The 21,133-nt window shown below is 46.9% G+C and overlaps 1 protein-coding gene across 3 annotated transcripts in view; it reads left to right on the forward strand.

The window, feature by feature from the left end:
* The window catches only part of LOC110508821 (ATP-dependent chromatin remodeler CHD7), a 115,178-nt gene that overhangs the window by 85,770 nt on the left and 8,275 nt on the right, over window positions 1-21,133 (forward strand). For all 3 annotated transcript variants that reach the window (XM_090224935.1, XM_090224936.1, XM_090224937.1), the window contains 16 exons: window positions 590-785; window positions 1,134-1,301; window positions 1,556-1,735; window positions 2,059-2,169; window positions 6,078-6,286; window positions 9,072-9,271; window positions 9,833-9,989; window positions 10,802-10,891; window positions 13,326-13,429; window positions 15,142-15,271; window positions 15,491-15,609; window positions 15,892-16,240; window positions 16,528-16,736; window positions 17,045-17,905; window positions 18,345-18,502; window positions 20,655-20,888. In XM_090224935.1, the coding sequence (XP_090081061.1) occupies window positions 590-785; window positions 1,134-1,301; window positions 1,556-1,735; window positions 2,059-2,169; window positions 6,078-6,286; window positions 9,072-9,271; window positions 9,833-9,989; window positions 10,802-10,891; window positions 13,326-13,429; window positions 15,142-15,271; window positions 15,491-15,609; window positions 15,892-16,240; window positions 16,528-16,736; window positions 17,045-17,905; window positions 18,345-18,502; window positions 20,655-20,888 (3,475 nt within the window). The remainder of the gene's footprint in view (window positions 1-589; window positions 786-1,133; window positions 1,302-1,555; window positions 1,736-2,058; window positions 2,170-6,077; window positions 6,287-9,071; window positions 9,272-9,832; window positions 9,990-10,801; window positions 10,892-13,325; window positions 13,430-15,141; window positions 15,272-15,490; window positions 15,610-15,891; window positions 16,241-16,527; window positions 16,737-17,044; window positions 17,906-18,344; window positions 18,503-20,654; window positions 20,889-21,133) is intronic.

A 21,133-nucleotide genomic window follows, 5' to 3' on the forward strand; every position in this document is an offset into this window, starting at 1 on the left:
AACCGAATCACTTCTAGTCATCTCTCCTCCTTCCAGGCTTTTTCATCTTTGAACTTATATGGTGATCTTATATGGCATCTACACTTTCATAGTATTACCACGACAACCGGCAACACATTTCGTCTTTCAATCACCCATGTGGGTATAACCAATGAGGAGATGGCACGTGGGTACCTGCTTCTATAAACCAATGAGGAGATGGGAGAGGCAGGGCTTGCAGCGCGATCTGCGTCAGAAATAGGAATTACTTCTATTTTAGCCCATGGCAACGCAGACGCTCGTTGGCGCGTGCGAGTATTTGGATGCAATAATTGAATAACATAGATCTCAAAATTTATTTTGCAACGCACGCGACGTGAGCGGTGTGGTCAGCCTATAATGCTGCTCCATAGATTATTTCTTCTGATGATGGCCGTGTGAGGGGTAATGCATTTGAGCTTCACCATATTTCATACTATATATAAATGTAATGTATTTTACTAGTCATCTGCGTGAGCACATCAATGACAAAGTCTTAAATGTGGGTTGTTTTTTATGATTGTGTTTTATCTGTTGCTAAAGCTGACTATGACTGTCTCCTTCCGACCAGGTACCCGTATGAGCGTATCGATGGCCGTGTGAGGGGTAACCTCCGGCAGGCTGCAATTGACCGTTTCTCTCGTCCGGACTCTGACCGCTTTGTATTCCTGTTGTGTACCCGGGCCGGAGGTCTGGGCATCAACCTGACCGCTGCCGACACCTGCATCATCTTTGACTCTGATTGGAACCCCCAGAATGATTTACAGGTGAGTGGGCTGGGCTTGCAAATAGAGCATTACCACTTTGTTAAATACTCAAGTTGAAAATGCAATTTCTGGAATACTGTGGTCACTACTACACAGGTAAATACCGTGCTACTTCAGTAAACTTTGAAAGAAGACAGTTCTGTTAAGATACAGTAAAGACACATGTTGAAACACAGTACACGGGTTCATAGAAACTCATAAAACAGGAAACAAACAATTATCACACCACTGGTACACCACTACATGACTTTGTTTGTTGTTGTCAGTTGGTCTATGCTTTACTCAATCTAAGCAAGTTTTTTATTTTTTTATTTTATCTTTCTCACTCTTTTCCTCTCCCTCTCTCAGGCGCAAGCCAGATGCCACAGGATTGGCCAGAGCAAGGCAGTGAAGATCTACAGGCTGATCACCAGGAACTCCTATGAGAGGGAGATGTTTGACAAGGCCAGCCTCAAGCTGGGCCTCGACAAGGCTGTGCTGCAGTCCATGAGTGGCCGAGAAAATGCAGCCAACGGGGTAAGACACACAAACACACAGTTAACACAGCTCTGACACAGTTAAAAAGTAAGACAAGGCTTGGGGACATGTTAGTATTGTTTTTCAACGTTCTGTGTGCACCCCTGTTGAAAACATCTCTAAAACAGATTGCTCACCTGCCTTTGTGAAGAGAGGTTCTTCTCAACCATACTTAATTGTCTTAATAAAGGTGAACTATTGTTGATATACTGAGCTCAGTAGTCTAAACCATCAAATGTGCTCCACCACCTCAGGTTCCACAGCTGTCTAAGAAGGAGGTGGAGGACCTCCTCCGTAAAGGAGCCTACGGAGCTCTGATGGACGAGGAGGACGAGGGCTCAAAGTTCTGTGAAGAGGACATTGACCAGATCCTCCTGAGACGAACCCAGACCATCACCATTGAGTCCGAGGGCAAGGGGTCCACCTTCGCCAAGGTAGCTTCAATACGCTGTCTCCCATGTGTTCTTAGCACCATTTCTGTAGCGTGGTCAGTAACATCGGAATTGAATTACTATAAGAGATTTCCCATTCAAGTCAATGGGTCTAGGTGTTTTGATGGCCCATTGATGGCCCATTACCAGTAGAGAGCCAGGCTCTTTCAGAATCAAACTGTGCAGTGTCAGTGGGAGCTTGTTCCAGTGGCCAACCCAGCAGCACTTTTTTGAGATCAAAAGTGTAATTGGAAAAGAAAGGTGGAGAAAATGCATTCAGGAGATTCACCGTTGGGACCGTTTCTTCTTTTACCCATACTCCCCAGGCGAGCTTTGTGGCTGCTGGGAACAGGACGGACATTTCCCTGGAGGACCCGGACTTCTGGCAGAAGTGGGCCAAGAAGGCGGAGCTCGACATGGAAGCCATCAATGGACGGGTGAGCTTCGAGAAAATGTATTGTGGGAAATGTAGTGTAACAGGGATGACGTAAGGGGCAAAGACTTGGCTTGGTCAGTATTTGTCTCTCAAGGAATGCAACAACAAAAAAATACTGAGGGTTGAACTGTAACCGGTAGCGTTATCACGATACCAGAATTTTGACTTTGATACCAATACCAGGTTTAATATCACAATATTAGATACCATCAAGATACTCTATTCCAAAATGATACCAAGGCAAAAACAAGAAGGCTAATTAGCCCTAGTCACAGTGGCACTTGTTTCAGACAGATAAACTTAGCTACTGCTCTGTTTAATCGTTAGGTATCTTTTGAGATCAATATCATTACATTTGAATTTTTTTACATCAGTGTTTTTCAGAGACATCCTTGTATGTCTTAATAAATCAATTATAAATGTCCCTTTTTCAGGACCCTGTCTTTCAAAGATGATTCTTAAAAATCCAAATAACTTCACATATCTTCATTGTAAAGTTTAAACACTGTTTCTCATGCTTGTTCAATGAACCATAAACAATTAACGAACATGCACCTGTGGAACAGTCATTTAGACACTAACAGCTTACAGACGGTAGGCAATTAAGGTCACAGTTATGAAAACTTAGGACACTAAAGATGCCTTTCTACTGACTCTGAAAAGCACAAAAAGAAAGATGCCCAGGATCCCTGCTCATCTGCCTGAACGTGCCTTAGGCATGCTGCAAGGAGGCATGAGGACTGCAGATGTGGCCAGGGCAATAAATTGCATTGTGTTACTGTGAGACGCCTGTTGTGTCTTTGCTATGCCGGATTAAGTGAAATGACATGCTTTTCTATAAAATCATTTTTCTGTAATTAATATTACCTGATTGAACTAATCATGTAAATGTAATTAACTAGAAAGTCGGGGTACGACGAAAATAATGTTTATAGAGCTGTTATCTTCCGAATAAACTCTTAGACCTGATAATCTTTTACATCAATAGCGGTCAATTCTTAATCGTCACCTTATTCAGTCTCAACCAAGAATTCTACGACTTCAGATATCTTCACAAACCCTGGCTAACAAGTTGAATCAGCAATACAAAATTTGGTTTAATTATTTATTTACTAAATACCTAACCAATCACACAGTTACACACACAGGATGGGTCATATATTGATTACTAATTATGTCATAAAAGAAAACGTCCCTGGTGGACAGAACAGGTATGACGGCTGGTTACACAAAGAAAGGGGGTTGGGTTTTGAATGAAAGCACCGGAAGACTTAGGAACAAAGGAATTTGGTCTCTGATCGGACCTTGTGAAGCTATGCTATCGTAAATACAGAATCTTATGCATTCTAAATAACCGCCCATTTGGAAAAGGAAAATGCAAGAAATATCTACTCTGAGCGGTGCTTCAATAGGTTGGTCGTAGATGGAAGGCCATGTTGCCCAACAAAGATCTCCCTTGTCCTTTGAAGAATACAGTGGGGCAAAAAAGTATTCCTTTGTTGCCCGGGCGGTGTGTTTGGGATCATTGTCATGCTGAAAGACCCAGCCACGTTTCATCTTCAATGCCCTTGCTGATGGAAATAGATTTTCACTCAAAATCTCACGATACATGGCCCCATTCATTCTTTCCTTTACACGGATCAGTCGTCCTGGTCCCTTTGCAGAAAAACAGCCCCAAAGCATGATGTTTCCACCCCCATGCTTCACAGTAGGTATGGTGTTCTTTGGATGCAACTCAGCATTCTTTGTCCTCCAAACACGACAAGTTGAGTTTTTACCAAAAAGTTATATTTTGGTTTCATCTGAGCATATGACATTCTCCCAGTCTTCTTCTGGATCATCCAAATGCTCTCTAGCAAACTTCAGACGGGCCTGGACATGTACTGGCTTAAGCAGGGGGACACGTCTGGCACTGCAGGATTTGAGTCCCTGGCGGCGTAGTGTGTTACTGATGGTAGGCTTTGTTACTTTGGTCCCAGCTCTCTGCAGGTCATTCACTAGGTCCCCCCGTGTGGTTCTGGGATTTTTGCTCACCGTTCTTGTGATTATTTTGACCCCACGGGGTGAGATCTTGCGTGGAGCCCCAGATCGAGGGAGATTATCAGTGGTCTTGTATGTCTTCCATTTCCTAATAATTGCTCCCACAGTTGATTTCTTCAAACCAAGCTGCTTCCTATTGTAGATTCAGTCTTCCCAGCCTGGTGCAGGTCTACAATTTTGTTTCTGGTGTCCTTTGACAGCTCTTTGGCCTTGCCCATAGTGGAGTTTGGAGTGTGACTGTTTGAGGTTGTGGACAGGTGTCTTTTATACTGATAACAAGTTCAAACAGGTGCCATTAATACAGGTAATGAGTGGAGGACAGAGGAGCCTCTTAAAGAAGTTACAGATCTGTGAGTCAGAAATATTGCTTCTTTGTAGGTGACCAAATACTTATTTTCCACCATAATTTGCAAATAAATTCATTAAAAATCCTACAATGTGATTTTCGTTTCTCATTTTGTCTGTCATAGTTGAAGTATACCTATGATGGAAATTACAGGCCTCATCTTTTTAAGTGGGAGAACTTGCACAATTGGTGGCTGACTAAATACTTTTTTGCCCCACTATGTCTTGTGGTAGAACGCATACGTTGTCGTACCGTCGTGTGTTTGGTAGAAGAGATACTTTGTCCGTCCTTTCCAAGCCCACGTTTACAGCTGCTGCTGCTCACTCAATGGCTAGGAAGTATCACTTCATTAGTGAATAAAAGTTCAAAGTTCATACCAAGTTGCCATACTTAAAGCTCATGCTGAAGTTTGCTTAGTTCTGTAGTTTGATATTAGCCCTTTTAACGTATGGACCGTCTTCCTCGGGAACACATGTTAATTTCATTAACAGGGGCTTATGTAGTGGGGAGAGAAGGGCGTGTTTCATAGTTTACAACCAATGTCTGTTCACTTGGGCGGGGCCACAGAGTGAACAGAATTTACCTTATGGAAACAATTCTCTCATTTAGAAGCTAAAATTACATTTCATCTTTTCACAAATAGTTTCATATTTAAATGTTTAAATTGCACAACAATTCCATGTGAATCTGATAACTAGAATGTGTAGACTTTCCAGGATACAGTTTGTCATCCTATCATCAGTAATGTCTCAGATGACAACTGATCTGACATCATATTCTTTAAGTACCAACGCATATTTTCAACTGGTTGGATTACCGAAATATGGTTCTGTTCACCACCCTTTTGATGTTACCCAACTCTCTGTTAACAAAGGGCTTTCCAAGAGTCACTCTGTAGACTAGAGAGAGAGGAAAGGGGGGAAAGGTACTGGCCCAACGCTCTTAACCGCTATGGGAATGGTAGAAACCACACCAGCATTTCCCCTCCCTGTAGACGCCACGTTACAATATCGGAGATCAGTGGTATTCTCTCCCTCATAAGCGTTAATTAATTTGTCTTATTACCCCAGGCTAGCCATGTGTGGAGCCCTAATCATAACTGGGCTGCGGTGAGCTAATTTAAAATGGTGGCCGTGGGAATCTCTTTATATTCCTTAATTACCCTGAGTTCCTCCTCTTCAGTGGACCCAGAGGCAGTAAGCAGCTTACGCTGCCTCCGGAGGGGAGCAGAGACATCACTTAGTCAGTCTAAAGCAAGTCCTTTCTCTCCTCTCCTCCACGCCGCTCCCGTACTCGCCCTCCCTCTCCTCAAGGGCCCTGGAGTATAGCACTTAATCCAGCCGCATAAACAGACACGTCAGCTGTTTTTTTATAGCTATATTGAGTTTAGCAGGGAAACTATGCTAATGAGGTAAATAATAAAAACATGCTACCCTTTTTTTTTTTAGCATTTTAACACTTGGGAGATGGAGGAGAGGGGAAAGTGTGATTGCTTTTTTTGACACGTATTGTTTTTCTCCAAGAACACCCTTGTGATTGACACTCCGAGGGTGCGGAAGCAGACACGCCACTACAGCTCGATGAAGGAGGACGAATTGGCAGAGTTCTCTGAGCTGGAAAGTGACGGCGAGAATGAGAAGCCCTTGACCAAACTCAGGCGACCCCAGGACCGAGCTCACGGGTACCCCCGCAGCGAGTGCTTCAGGGTGGAGAAGAACCTGCTGGTTTATGGGTGAGTGGACATCTCTAACATGTTTGTTAGTCTTTCAGAAAGGTTGACTGTTCTCTAAACCCTGGCCCTTTTGGAAGGGTAACTCTAGATACTAGGGGCGTGCCGAGTAGTCGGACAAAACCGGTATCATAATGGATATAAGCAATTTTCCCGATATATGATCAAGAGGTTTTTTTGTAATTGTCTGTGATCTAAAACTTGTATTTATGGGTGCCAACTTACATCTTTCAATCAAGTGCGAAGTGCTACTTAGTCTAAACTCAACTGGCTAGTTTGTCTGTTTGTAAATAGAAGGGCAGGCTGTACGCTAATCCTGCTGCTTTGATTGCTTTGTGTCCTCGCTTGTTTAATCATTTCACCCAATCACTTCTCTTTCGGTTTGATCATTTAGATTGCTGCTGCCTCCTGCTAGCCAAATACTATGATGGCAAGCTATCAATGTGCATAATATCTAGCAAGCTGTCAATTTGCATAACATCTAACAAGCTATCAATGTGCATAACATCTAACAAGCTATCAATGTGCATAACATCTAACAAGCTATCAATGTGCATAACATCTAACAAGCTATAAATTTGCATAACATCTAACAAGCTATCAATGTGCATAACATCTAACAAGCTGTCAATTTGCATAACATCTAACAAGCTATCAATGTGCATAATATCTAGCAAGCTGTCAATTTGCATAACATCTAACAAGCTATCAATGTGCATAACATCTAACAAGCTATCAATGTGCATAACATCTAACAAGCTATCAATGTGCATAACATCTAACAAGCTATCAATTTGCATAACATCTAACAAGCTATCAATGTGCATAACATCTAACAAGCTGTCAATTTGCATAACATCTAACAAGCTATCAATGTGCATAATATCTAGCAAGCTGTCAATTTGCATAACATCTAACAAGCTATCAATGTGCATAACATCTAACAAGCTATCAATGTGCATAACATCTAACAAGCTATCAATGTGCATAACATCTAACAAGCTATCAATTTGCATAACATCTAACAAGCTATCAATGTGCATAACATCTAACAAGCTATCAATGTGCATAACATCTAACAAGCTATCAATGTGCATAACATCTAACAAGCTATCAATGTGCATAACATCTAACAAGCTATCAATGTGCATAACATCTAACAAGCTATCAATGTGCATAACATCTAACAAGCTATCAATGTGCATAACATCTAGCAAGCTATCAATGTGCATAACATCTAGCAAGCTATCAATGTGCATAACATCTAGCAAGCTATCAATGTGCATAATATTTAGCAAGCTATCAATGTGCATAACATCTAGCAAGCTATCAATGTGCATAATATTTAGCAAGCTATCAATGTGCATAACATCTAACTAGCGGGGAGAGGGTAGGGAAAATATGAACCGCTGATGCACCTTCTGACCAACTTAGGCATATGAAAACAGTTTTTTCCGATCACTAGTATCATCCAATCCGACTGTCAATTTATGGATACGATTAAGAGTATGTGCAGGTCGGTACACCTACTACATACCCCTCGTAGACCTGAGCAAATTTAGTAGATGTTTAATGATTTGGTTAACTATCCACTTTGCAGTCTTGACAGACTACTTGGTTTTGCCATAGTGGTAAATTTGGTATGGAGACGTGCCCATTCCAATGTCTACCTCTAGACTCCTGAGACTGCAGGGGGGATGTAAGAAATATGTCAGACACTGCCACAAGCATACCAGAGGGATATTACCATATCTACATCTTCTCGCTCAGGGAGTCCACCTGAGAGATCTCATATCCTGTCTGGTTTATTGGCTGCCAGGTCCTTGAAGTATGATGAGGTCTAGGGATGTGTGCTTACTTCAGTGGCTGAACACATGCTGCGGTGGTCTGGGGGGAAATAATGGTCACAGAGTGCTAATGCTTGTCCACTCACATGTAGGGTCATTTAACTTACACAGCAATCTGAGGCTCCGACACGCATGGGACCATTAAACATGCCTGCATACTTGCACACACACGAGCACAGATCCATCTTGCATGCACTCCTAATATGACCCAACATCCTAGTAGTGAACCAATCACACACACCCGCACAGTGAACCAATCACACACACCCACACTATTAGTCGCCCTGCCCGACTGCCTTCTATAGTGACAGATCACGGCTGGCTGCACGCACCAACGGGATTGGGATTGTTTTTCACAATCCGACCGACTCGACTACTGTCTAGACCACTGGGCTATAGGGCAAATTATAGAGCCATCACGTCTGAGGACTCTTCCCCTCAACTGACGGTGCTGCCATTGACTCCCTCTCTCTATCCCCTTCCCTAACCCAGACCTAGTCTCCGTCGACCCACAAACACAGAGTCAAATTGATTGTACTAGAATTTAGGTGTTGGTGGGTTGCATGCCAACTAGGGTTATCTCACCGTTGTGTAAAAGCATTTAGGGAGAGACGAGTCTTCGGTCGGTTGTCACTTGTTGGTGTTCTACTCTGGGTCACCCGCGGTAGGGAGATGGGATGTCAGTTGAATGTGCAGTCATGAACGAATTGTGTCACGGAATCAGATGGCGGTGTGACATTGGACCGTGGTTGAAGTTCAGAGAGCCAGACATAACACAGCCCCATCCACACCGACCCCCTCCTCTCTTCATTTACTGTAGTGGATAGGGAGGGATGTAACAATATGAAACCTCCCAGCCCGAGACTGTAAATGTCAATCATCAGGATATATGATAATACTCCAGACTAAATTCCCCTCCCTCTCTCTCTCCTCCCTGCTAGGTGGGGTCGCTGGGGAGACATCCTGTCCCGTGGGCGTTTCAAGCGGCCCCTGCAGGAACAAGACGTGGAGACCATCTGCCGCGCCCTGCTGGCCTACTGCCTGCTGCACTACCGTGGCGACGAGAACATCAAGCGCTTCATCTGGGACCTCATCACGCCCTCTGAGGACGGACAGAGCCGCACACTCACCAACCACTCCGGTATGTATCCCTACACACTCCTAACGCAGCACAACTATAGCTTAGCTACAACATAACAAACACACACTTTCCACTCAGTAACACCCTGATGAACTGCTCCGCAAGGCCTTCCCAATAACCACTTGTAGGAGTAGAGTGAATAAACATCCATTGAATTCCATAGGATTTTTCACAGTCCCACCACTTAAGTCCCTCCCTCACTCAAGCCCCCTTCCCCACAACTCTTGACCTGACCTTTCTCTAACATTGTGGCGGTCTGGTTCCAACTGGTTCAGATTCTGAACTTCCTTGTCTTGTTTGACCTTAATCCTCATTGGTTTCACTCAGAAGCCAACGCTAGATTCTGATTGGTTAAAAAAAACTCCAATTGGCTCAATTAGTTGCTATTGTTTTCAATGATAGTTTGCAAATAGCCATTTCAAATTGTTTAAATAAATAATCAAGTATTTGCTGATAATAGGCTTGTCCAACCCAAGTCTCTTGTTTAAAGAGATGTCATCTGAATTTGACATTTTGAACCTGTGAGTCTGCCCATTGTAATACTCCCCCCTCTAATTGTAGGTCTGTCTACTCCAGTACCGCGGGGTCGTAAGGGGAAGAAAGGGAAACCAGCCCCCCCTCCCCAGCTCCCCAGGGCAGAGTGGCTGGCCAGCTGTAACCCTGACCTGCTACTGCAGGAGGACAGCTACAAGAGACACCTCAAACACCACTGTAACAAGTAAGTCACAACTGACCTTTAACCCCAAATTCTGACCTCTAACCCCAACACTGTCGTTCAAATGCCACAAGAAGAAGTGAGCCTTTTGTCAGCCCTTTGACCTCGAACCTCAAACCAAACACAAAACACCCAGTTTCCACACATGGAGGTTTCATTTAGAACACAGTCCCCAGTAATCCTATTTCCCATGAGCTGCTAGTGACAAACACCAACACACTTTTCACTTCAGTCTTTTGTTTAGTTCTAGGCAGTGTCCTATTTACTCCTCCTTCCTTGGCCACAACTCTTCTCCTCTCCGCTCTTCTTCTTTCTACTCTGCTGTTGTTGGGGAGATTTTGCGATGGCCAGGTTTTTGGGGCCGAGGCTGGCGCCAGGCCAGGTGCCAGGCAGACCTGTTGGATGTGGGTGAAAGGCGGCACACACAGGGGTGATTATGTGGTGCCATCTGTCAGGCGCGGAGGCTGGTGCGCAGCGTGGCTAATCAGGCCTGGCAGCATGATGGATGGGCAGGGGTTCGTGCCAAAGAGCCACTACTGTCGCTCTACCCAGCTACTGCTGCTGGCACACGTGCACGGACCAGAGTTTAAAAACTCACTTTCTTTTTTTTACCCTCCCCCTCTCTCCGTATCATTTTCTTTCTCCCTCCAATCTCTCTATATATATCTCCCCCCCTTTTCTCTCTTTCCCCTCTCCTCTCTTTCCCCTCTCTCTCTTTCCCCTCTCTCTCTTTCCCCTCTCTCTCTTTCCCCTCTCTCTCTTTCCCCTCTCTCTCTTTCCCCTCTCTCTCTTTCCCCTCTCTCTCCCTCCCACAGAGTTCTCCTGAGGGTCCGTATGCTCTACTATCTGCGACAGGAAGTCATCGGTGACCACGCCGACAGGATCCTAGAGGGAACAGACTCAAGGTTGGCATCCATGCTCCTTCATCTCTCCAACACACCCAAGCCCCTGCCTGCTTGATCTTCCCTCTCTCCCTCTTCCATCCCCGAGTTCCGCCCCTCACCCAGATGTGCATGCATGTATAATGCAGAAACGTGTGCTCCGTATTGATGGCATCTGAGGCTCTTCGCTGAATAAAATGCTGTTATTGTGTGTGCATGCATATGTGCGCCAGTTAGTGTGTTATCGCGCATATACACTATATATACAAAAGTATGTGGACACCCCTTCAAATTAGTGGTGGATTTGGTTGTTTCAGCCACACCCATTGCTGACACGTGTATAAAATGAAGCACATAGCCATGAAATCTCCATAGACAAACATTGGCATTAGAATGGCCTTACTGAAGAGCTCAATGACTTTCAACGTGGCACCGTCATAGGATGCCACCTTTTCAATTAGTCAGTTTGTCAAATTTCTGGCCTGCTAGAGCTGTTATTGTGTAGTTGAAACGTCTAGGAGCAACAACAGCTCAGACGTGAAGTTGGTAGGCCACAGAAGCTCACAGAACGGGACCACTGAGGGCTGAAGCACGCAGCGCGCGAAAATATACTTTCCTCAGTTGCAACACTCTCTACCGAGTTCCAAACTGCCTCTGCAACACTCTCTACCGAGTTCCAAACTGCCTCTGGAAGCAACGTCAGCACAATAACTGTTCCTCGGGAGTTTCAAGAAATGGTTTTCCATGGCTGAGCAAACACACACAAGCCTAAGATCACGCACAATGCCAAGTGTCGGCTGGAGTGCTGTAAATCGCGTCGCCATTGGACTCTGGAGCAGTAGAAACACGTTCTCTGGAGTGATTCACCATCTGGATTCACCATCTGGCAGTCTGACAGATGAATCTGGGGTTGGTGGATTCCAGGAGAACGCTACCTACCTGAATGCATAGTGCCAACTTTAAAGTTTGTTGGAGCAGGAATAATGGTCTGGAGCTGTTTTTCATGGTTTGGGCCCCTTAGTTCCAGTGAAGGGAAATCTTAATTCTACAGCATTCAATGACATTCTAGACGATTCTGTGCTTCCAACTTTGTGGCAACAGTTTGGGGAAGGCCCCTTCTTGTTTCAGCATGACAATGCCCTCGTGCACAAAGCGAGGTCCATACAGAAATGGTTTGTCAAGATCGTGTGGAAGAACTTGACTGGCCGGCACAGAGCCAGGCCTGATCGCCCAACATCAGTGCCCAACCTCACTAATGCTTGTGGCTGAATGGATGTAAGTCCCTGCATAAATATTCCAACATCTAGTGGAAAGCCTTCACAGAAGAGAGAAGGCTGTTATAGCAGCAAAGGGGGGAACCAACTCCATATTAATGATGATGATTTTGGAATGAGATGTTCAACGAGCAGGTGTCCACATACCTTTGGTCATGTGTGTATGTGCCAGCTAGTTAGTGACGAAGAGTGTGTGTCTGGGTACGCCTATAAATGTGCTACTTGATGGTGTGTGTGTGCATGTGCCAGCCAGCATGTCTGTATTGCGGGCATCAGGACAGTAGTCTGGTACTGGTGATGGTGGTCGGGTGGTGGTCTGGACGGTGGTCTGGTGGCGGTCTGGACGGTGGTCTGGTGGCGGGGACGGTGGTCTGGTGGCGGGGACGGTGGTCTGGTGGCGGGGACGGTGGTCGGGTGGCGGGGACGGTGGTCGGGTGGCGGGGACGGTGGTCGGGTGGCGGGGACGGTGGTGGGGACGGTGGTCTGGTGGTGGGGACGGTGGTCGGGTGGTGGGGACGGTGGTCTGGTGGCGGGGACGGTGGTCTGGTGGCGGGGACGGTGGTCTGGTGGCGGGGACGGTGGTCTGGTGGTGGGGACGGTGGCGGGGACGGTGGTCTGGTGGCGGGGACGGTGGTCTGGTGGCGGGGACGGTGGTCGGGTGGCGGGGACGGTGGTCTGGTGGCGGGGACGGTGGTCTGGTGGCGGGGACGGTGGTCGGGTGGTGGGGACGGTGGCGGGGAAGGTGGTCTGGTGGCGGGGACGGTGGTCGGGTGGCAGGGACGGTGGTGGGGACGGTGGTCTGGTGGCGGGGACGGTGGTCGGGTGGTGGGGACGGTGGTGGGGACAGCCTCTTCTGCCTATGTCTCTTTCCAGATGGCCTGCTTCCCAAATGGCACCCTTTTCCATATATAGTGCACTACTTTTGGCTCTGGTCAAGGCGCAATGTTGTGAATAGGGTACCATTTGGCCTCTGTCGAGATGTTCCAGAGTTGGCTAATGACCATATTTCCTCCAGACCCCTGGAGATGGGGCCCATTACAGACACACATCAGATTAAATGATTGTGTGTTGATTTTAGACCATTTTAATCCGTTTTCCTCTCCGCCTGTCTCTCCGCCTGTCTCTCCGCCTGTCCCTCGGTCTGTCTTTTTCTCTCTCTCTCTCTCCTTGGTTTGAGCCCACAGTGAAATGGATATCTGGATCCCTCAGCCTTTCCACGCCGAGGTGCCCGCCGATTGGTGGGACAGCGAGGCAGACAAATCGCTGCTCATCGGTGTCTTCAAACACGGTAAGCCCAACCCCTCCGCTTCACACGCACAACCCTGGCTTTTTCAGCTTGATTGGTGTTCCCATAGCGACCGCGGAGCACAGCTGGCTCAGTGAGATGTCAGGAGATTGATTGGTGGCCATGTCCAGCCGCCCGAGAAGAGGCTGTCGGTGTGTGGACGTGTGGTACTTCATGGTTAGACAGTGTTCTGTCCACCACAGTTGGTTGACGCACGTCTGTTTGATCTCTTCTAGCTATGAGTTAGCTGGTTTACATTGGACCATTTGAATTGTATTACAGTGCCAAACAAGATTACAAGCTAGAATTGTAATGATTTAATAGTGGTAATTATATTGATGGTGATTAATATTCATTTGGGATAATTGTCATTATTCTCTGTAATTGCCACCCTGTGCCTCAGCCCTGACAAGCATACACACACACACACACACACACACACATCTGTCTCAAACACACATGGATACAATAGAGCTAGCCTATAGTTAATCATAATCCTCATTCACTTGGGAGGCCTGGGGAGGATGCTGCTCTCTGCCTCACACACCCTACACGCACACAACGTACAAACACACACTGTCTCACACAACACTCACGCACACTCTCCAGGACTGCAAGAGGGAAGAGTGATGGCCTATAAAAGCCCCTCATGATTAGCGCTTGGCTCGGGGCACAGCGGCGGTTAGGAACAATGTGTCACCGCATAAATCCTAATTGAAATGTGATGTTCTGCGGGGGCTTTGGGGAGGGGGGGGCTGATGGTCTGGTCTGCTCACTGTCACGGTTGTCCAGCCTGTGCCTCTCTCCCTCCCTCCTCCCACCCGCCGTGCTTAGTCGGATCTGCAGGCTCTTATCTGTTCTGCTTGGACGACTTCAACGGGCATCTCTCTCGTTCGCTGGCACACTTGGGCAAATGCGCACACACACTTAGACACAGATTTTCTTGTCCACACACCCACTGACACAACCAGTCAGACACACACTCCAACAGGCGCTGCCCTCTGTCTGCATCTGGACCCTGGGGTCATGCTTTCTGTTTTTCTCTCCTCTTCAGCTGCATTTCATACGGATGGCAGTTGTTTTTATTCTGATTGAACTTCATAATGGTTTAGTTTTATCTCTGTATGCAAGTGGATCCTTCTGGCGTGGTATTGCATTTCGTTATCTTTCATGATTGATGCTACGGTGTCTTTCGTGACTGACGGCTAGGTGTGTGTAGCCTATATAGTTTCAATGTGAATTGTCATTCAAACTGGACTTAGTTCTAGGCCTTGTTAGGTAGGTTCCCAGTCATAATAATTCAATAATCTCTCACCCACTTCCTCTCTCCTCCTCCCCCGATGTGAAAAGTAGAACTCAGTAATTCAATCACTGTCTTACCCATTTTCTGTGTTCCTGTCTGTCTGTGTTCCTGTCTGTCTGTGTTCCTGTCTGTCTGTGTTCCTGTCTGTCTGTGTTCCTGTCTGTCTGTCTTCCTGTCTGTCTGTCTGTCTTCCTGTCTGTCTGTCTGTCTTCCTGTCTGTCTGTCTGTCTTCCTGTCTGTCTGTCTGTCTTCCTGTCTGTCTGTCTGTCTTCCTGTCTGTCTGTCTGTCTTCCTGTCTGTCTGTCTGTCTTCCTGTCTGTCTGTCTGTCTTCCTGTCTGTCTGTCTGTCTTCCTGTCTGTCTGTCTGTCTGTCTTCCTGTCTGTCTGTCTGTCTTCCTGTCTGTCTATCCAGGCTATGAGAAGTATAACTCGATGCGTGCCGACCCTGCGCTGTGTTTCTTGGAGCGGGTGGGCATGCCCGACGCCAAGGCCATCGCTGCAGAGCAGAGGGGGGCGGACATGATGGCAGATGGTCCGGAGGGGTAAGACACTCAGCCAATATTCACCACCACCACATTTTCCCTCCTCTTTTCCACCTCCTGTCTCTCTCCATTTGTTCATCTTTTCTCTCACCACCTTTTTTTCCTTTTCATTCCAACCTCCCATCTCCCCATATTCTTTCCCGTGTTCCCCTCTTTTCCCTGCTCCTTTGTTTCATTCTGTTTCTCTTTCGTTCCATCCCTGTTTTTTTGTGTGTACAGAGAGGATGAAGACCCCGAGTACAAGCCTCTCCGCATGACCTTTAAAGATGAGATGGAGGACTTTGCGAACTCACCCCTGGATGACAAAGACGAGACTGTGGACATTGAGAGTGGTGAATGTAAGTGAGTGACTGGGCTTGTCTAGCTTTGTCATATATTACAAAACACCATTTGGGATAAGTGGAATAAAAAGGTTGAAAATGACATTTGCTAGCAATCTGTTACAAATCAGAGGATCATTTACCCTTCATCAGTCCATCATTTAAGTGATTTATTTTAAACATTTATATTTTGTATCAAACCACCAATGTGCACATCCAAAGAAACCAAAGTTGCTCTTCAGAATCATTTCAACAGTATGCAGACTCATTTAGTAGTTCTAATATTCCTCCTCCTCCCAGCTAAACCAGGTGAGAATATAGCAGGCAGCAGAGGGGCGGGTCGTCTGTACTGGCCGGCGGCCTCGGCCCTCACCGCTAGACTCCGCCGCCTCATCACGGCCTACCAGCGCACGCACAAGAGGGAGCAGCTCCGCCAGGAAGCCATGGCCCGGCCCGACGGACGCCGCCGCCGCCGGCCCCGAGAACATCTCTTCTCCATGGTCACAGACGGAGGAGGGGCCTACGTGCAGGAGGACGGAGCCTTCATGGCAGAGGGAAGTCCTTATATGGCCAAGGGCGGAGCTTTTATACCTGAGGCGACGGTGCTCCCGGCGGAAGGAGGGGCCGCCTTCAAAGAGAGGCGTCAGAGGTATAAATCTCTGATGACTGATGCTGTACAAGATAAACCATATTAACAGTTTATGATGACTTGTGTATAATAAACAGTATAATTTGTTAGCCTGCTGTATAGAAGGCATTAGAACTACAAGAAGCTCTCCAATATCAACTGTTCCTGTATGATCGTTTGAGAAGACCTACTTCTAACTGTACTACAGTACCCACAATGTTCCAGTCTCCTTATCAATACACTATTCATGCATTGCTTTTCGTCCCATTGGTTGTTGGATTAACCCTTTCCTTGTCTTGTTCCCTGAGGTGGACCAGGCGTGAGGAATCAGACTTCTACCGGGTTGTGTCCACGTTTGGTGTGATCTATGACACGGACCGCCAGCTCTTTGACTGGACCCAGTTCAGGGCCTTCGCCCGGCTGGACAAGAAGAGTGACGAGAGCCTGGAGAAATACTACTTCTCCTTCGTGGCCATGTGCAAGCGGGTGTGTCGCATGCAGGTCAAGGCCAACACAGGTAAGGGCACTCAATGATCTAGTTCTGTTGTCTCCGACCACAACAACCCTCACTCATAGTTAAATATGCTTGCGCTTAAGCAAAGGACTTTTCCCTGAAAAGACATAACTCTTCCTTTATCCCCATCTCTCTCTCCCTCTCCCCACCCCCCTCCCACCCTCCTTCCTCCTTATCTACCCCACCCTCTTACTCCTATCTACCCCACCCTCCTTCTTCCCTTCCACCCTCTTACTCCTTATCTACCCCCACCCTCTTACTCCTTATCTACCCCCACCCTCCTTCCTCCCTCCCTCTGTTCTATCTGGCAGAGCTCCCAGACCCTACCCTGATCATCGACCCCATCACGGAGGAGCGCGCCTCACGCACCCTCTACCGCATTGAGCTGCTGCGTCGCATTCGCGAGCAGGTGCTGCCCAACCCCCTGCTAGGTGAGCGCCTGCGCCTCTGCCAGCCTAGCTCCGACCTGCCCGAGTGGTGGGCCTGCCGCCGGCACGACCACGACCTCCTCCTGGGCGCCTCCAAGCACGGCGTGAGCCGCACTGACTACCACATCCTCAACGACCCTGCGCTGGGCTTCCTGGAGGCCCACAGGAAGTTCACCAAGGGGACATCGGCTGGGGTGCCTCAGCCGCCCCGCGATGGAGCTCTCTCTACTGCTTCTTCCTCTTCCACTGAGCAGGCCACAGCTACTGCTGGTGCTGAGAAATCCTTACCTGTCCAGGAGGAGGAAGAAGGGAAGGAGATGAAAGAGGAAGGTGATGATATTCCATGTACTAAACCTGAGAAACCAGACGAAGGCAAGGAAGAAGAGATGGAGGCGAAGAAGGAAGAGAAGGCCGGGTCTCCCAAGAAGGTGAAGGGAGAGGAGGAAGACAGAGAGGAGGAAGTGGAGGTCACCAGCGACGCTGACGGAGAGACTTCCAAGGAGGCCAAACCCGAGAAGGAGTACAAAGCTCCCACTGAGGAGACCAAGGACCAGGACAAAAAGCTGGACTTCCTGGAGAAACCAGAGTCTCCTAAAGCATCAGAAGAGCAGGGAACCAAGAAGGAAGAGAGAGATGAGAAAGAAGGAAGCCTTGCCAAGTCTCCTAAACCAGTGGCTGAGAAAGGGCCCGATGAGGAGAAGATGGAGGAAGACGACAAGTCTGAGAAGTCCTCTCAAGCTGAAGGTAGGTCCTACTCCTAACTCCATTGCTTAAAAAAGTATTTTCACATGGAAAAATGCCATTTTAGGGCAAGTGGTGTTTGAATGCATTTCAACAGTGCGTCTGTAAAAGTCTAGACAAACAGTTGGGTCTACTGCTTTATGTTGAAGCCAGCCACAACAGTTAGGGGCAGTGTGTAGTTGGTCTGCTTTAGTTGGGTCTACTGCTTTATGTTGAAGCCAGCCACAACAGTTAGTGGCAGTGTGTAGTTGGTCTGCTTTAGATGGCATTTAGAAAGGACATGGCTGTGTGTTTGTATAATTAGGCTTCTTAGGCTTGCATTGAGGACTTACTGTATGGTTCTCGTAGTATTCTGCTGTATTATTAAGGAAGTACTGTATATGAAGCCATTTGTAGATTCTCCTGTGGCTGGTATTGACAAAGCACTGTTGTTGATTTTCAGCGGGCGCCACCTCAGAGCAGAAGAACTTTGACGAGGAGAGCAACGCCTCACTGAGCACCACAGCCAGAGACGAGACCCGCGACGGGTTCTGCCCCGAGGAAGAGCCCTCTGCCATCCCGGCCCTCCAGGAGAGAACTACCTCATCCTTCTGGCCCAAGGTTGGTAGTAAACGATATACATTCAGTCAGATATACATTCTCATATGTACTAATGTAGTGGTGAATTATATGAATACACAAATGAAAACACCCGTCCATGTTGACCATTGACCCCCAACAATATATACAAATGAATTTTTTTCAACATATGTATTCAACACACGTTGTTGGAACTGTCAGTGGACGTTAGGCGCACACTATATACATTGAGTGTACAAAACATTAAGAACACCTGCTCATTCCGTGACAGACTGATCGGGTGAATCCAGGTGAAGCTATGATCCCTTATTGATGTCACTTGTTAAATCCACCAATCAGTGTAGATGAAGGGGAGGAGACAGGTTAAAGAAGGATTTTTAAGCCTTGATACAATTGAGACATGGATTGTGTGTGTGACATTGAGGGTGAATTATCAAGACAAAAATTGTGTGTAACTCAATTTTAGGAAGGTGTTCCTAATGTTTGGTGTACATAAAGTACTCCTTGGACAGAGTGTTAAAGGAATACTTCAATATTTTGACATGAAGCCCGTTATCTACTTCCCCAGAGTCAGATGAACTCGTGGGTACCATTTTTATGTCTGTCTGCAGTTTGAAGGAAGTTGCTAACTAGCATTAGCGTAACTGCTAGCATGCCTTGCAATCTCCATAGAGAAACATTGGCAGTAGAATGGCCTTACTGGAGAGCGCAGCAACTTTCAACATGGCACCATCATAGGATGGCACCATCATAGGATGCCACCACCTCAAATGTCTGCCCTGCTAGAGCTACCCCAGTCAACTGTAAGTGCTGTAAGTGCTGTTACTGTAAGTGGAAGCGTCTAGGAGCAACAACGGCTCAGCTGCGAAGTGGTAGGCCACACAACTTCACAGAATGGAACCTCCGAGTGCTGAAGCAATTAGCATGTAAAAATCATCTGTCCTCGGTTGCAACACTCACTACTGCGTTCCAAGCTGCCACTGGAAGCAACGTCAGCACATTAACTGTTCATCGGGAGCTTCATGAAATGGGTTTCCATGGGCGAGCAGCCTCACACAAGCCTAAGATCAACATGTGCAATGTCAAGCGTCAGCTGGAGTGGTGTAAATCTGGCCTCCATTGGACCCTGGAGCAGTGGAAACGCGTTCCCTGAAGTGATGAATAATGCATCACCATCTGGAGTGGTGTAAATCTGGCCTCCATTGGACCCTGGAGCAGTGGAAACGCGTTCCCTGAAGTGATGAATAATGCATCACCATCTGGAGTGGTGTAAATCTGGCCTCCATTGGACCCTGGAGCAGTGGAAACGCGTTCCCTGAAGTGATGAATAATGCATCACCATCTGGAGTGGTGTAAATCTGGCCTCCATTGGACCCTGGAGCAGTGGAAACGCGTTCCCTGAAGTGGTGAATAATGCATCACCATCTGGCAGTCCGAACAAATCTGGGTTGGGCAGATGCCAGGAGAACAATACCTGCCCCAATGCATAGTGTCAACTGTAAAGTTTGGTGGAGGAGAAATAAAGGTCTGTGGCTGTTCTTCATGGTTCGGGCTAGACCTTTTAGTTCCAGTGAATGAAAATCTTAACGTCACAGCATACAATGACATTCTAGACGATTCCAACTTTATGGTAGGTCTTTTCTTATTTCAGCATGACAGTGCCACCGTGCACAAAGCGAGGTCCATACTGAAATGGTTTGTCGATCAGTGTGGAAGAACTTGACTGGCCTGCACAGAGCCCTGACCTCAACCCCATCAAACACCTTTGGGATGAAATGGAATGCCGACTGCGAGCCAGGCCTAATCGCCCAACATCAGTTCCTGACCTCACTAATGCTCTTGTGGCTGAATGGAAGCAAGTCCCCGCAGCAATGTTCCAACATCTAGTGGAAAGTCTTCCCAGAAGAGTGAAGGCTGTTGTAACAGCAAAGGGGAGACCAACTCCATATTAATATCCATGATTTTGTAATGAGATTTTTGACAAGCAGGTGTCCACCTACTTTTGTCAAACTGCACACAGAGACATAAAATGGTAGCCATGAGTTCCCTTTAAGTTCTGTATTGATATAACAAGCAAAGCCCTGTTCAAGTCAGACATCACTCCATCATGAAAGTACTAGTGGTATTCTATAAAAACCCCTGCTCTAGAATTAATTCTGTCCCCTCCTTCCAGGACCGTGTCATGATCAATCGCATGGACAACATCTGCGATGCGGTCATCAAGGGCAAGTGGCCCGCCAACCGACGCCAGTTCTTCGACTTCCCGGGCCTGTTGCCTGGATACCCCGGCCCCATGACGTCTGAAAGCCCCATGCCGAGGCGGAGCCTGGCCGAACTGTCGATGGCAGCGGCCGCTCAGACCAACTTCAGTGGCAGCGAGGACCTCACCCTCTCGCCCCAGGTTAATGTAAGTCGCTAGCTAGGCCCGAAACCGCTAGCTGAAGACTATCCCTACCCTCCCAAAGTAGGTTTAGTTTGTTCTAACTGCATACTTTATCGAGATATTAATCCTTCAAAATAAATTGATTGAAGTTAATTTATTGATGCAGTCTGTAAATAGATATTCCTTTATTAATCCTAAAAACACTTATTCCTTACATCATTGCAGTTTACTTTCATTGATTTTAAGTGTTGTTGTGATCACATCTTAAT

Source organism: Oncorhynchus mykiss, chromosome 28, assembly GCF_057628025.1.
Source record: "Oncorhynchus mykiss isolate SJ-2025 chromosome 28, ASM5762802v1, whole genome shotgun sequence".
NCBI lineage: Eukaryota > Metazoa > Chordata > Actinopteri > Salmoniformes > Salmonidae > Oncorhynchus > Oncorhynchus mykiss.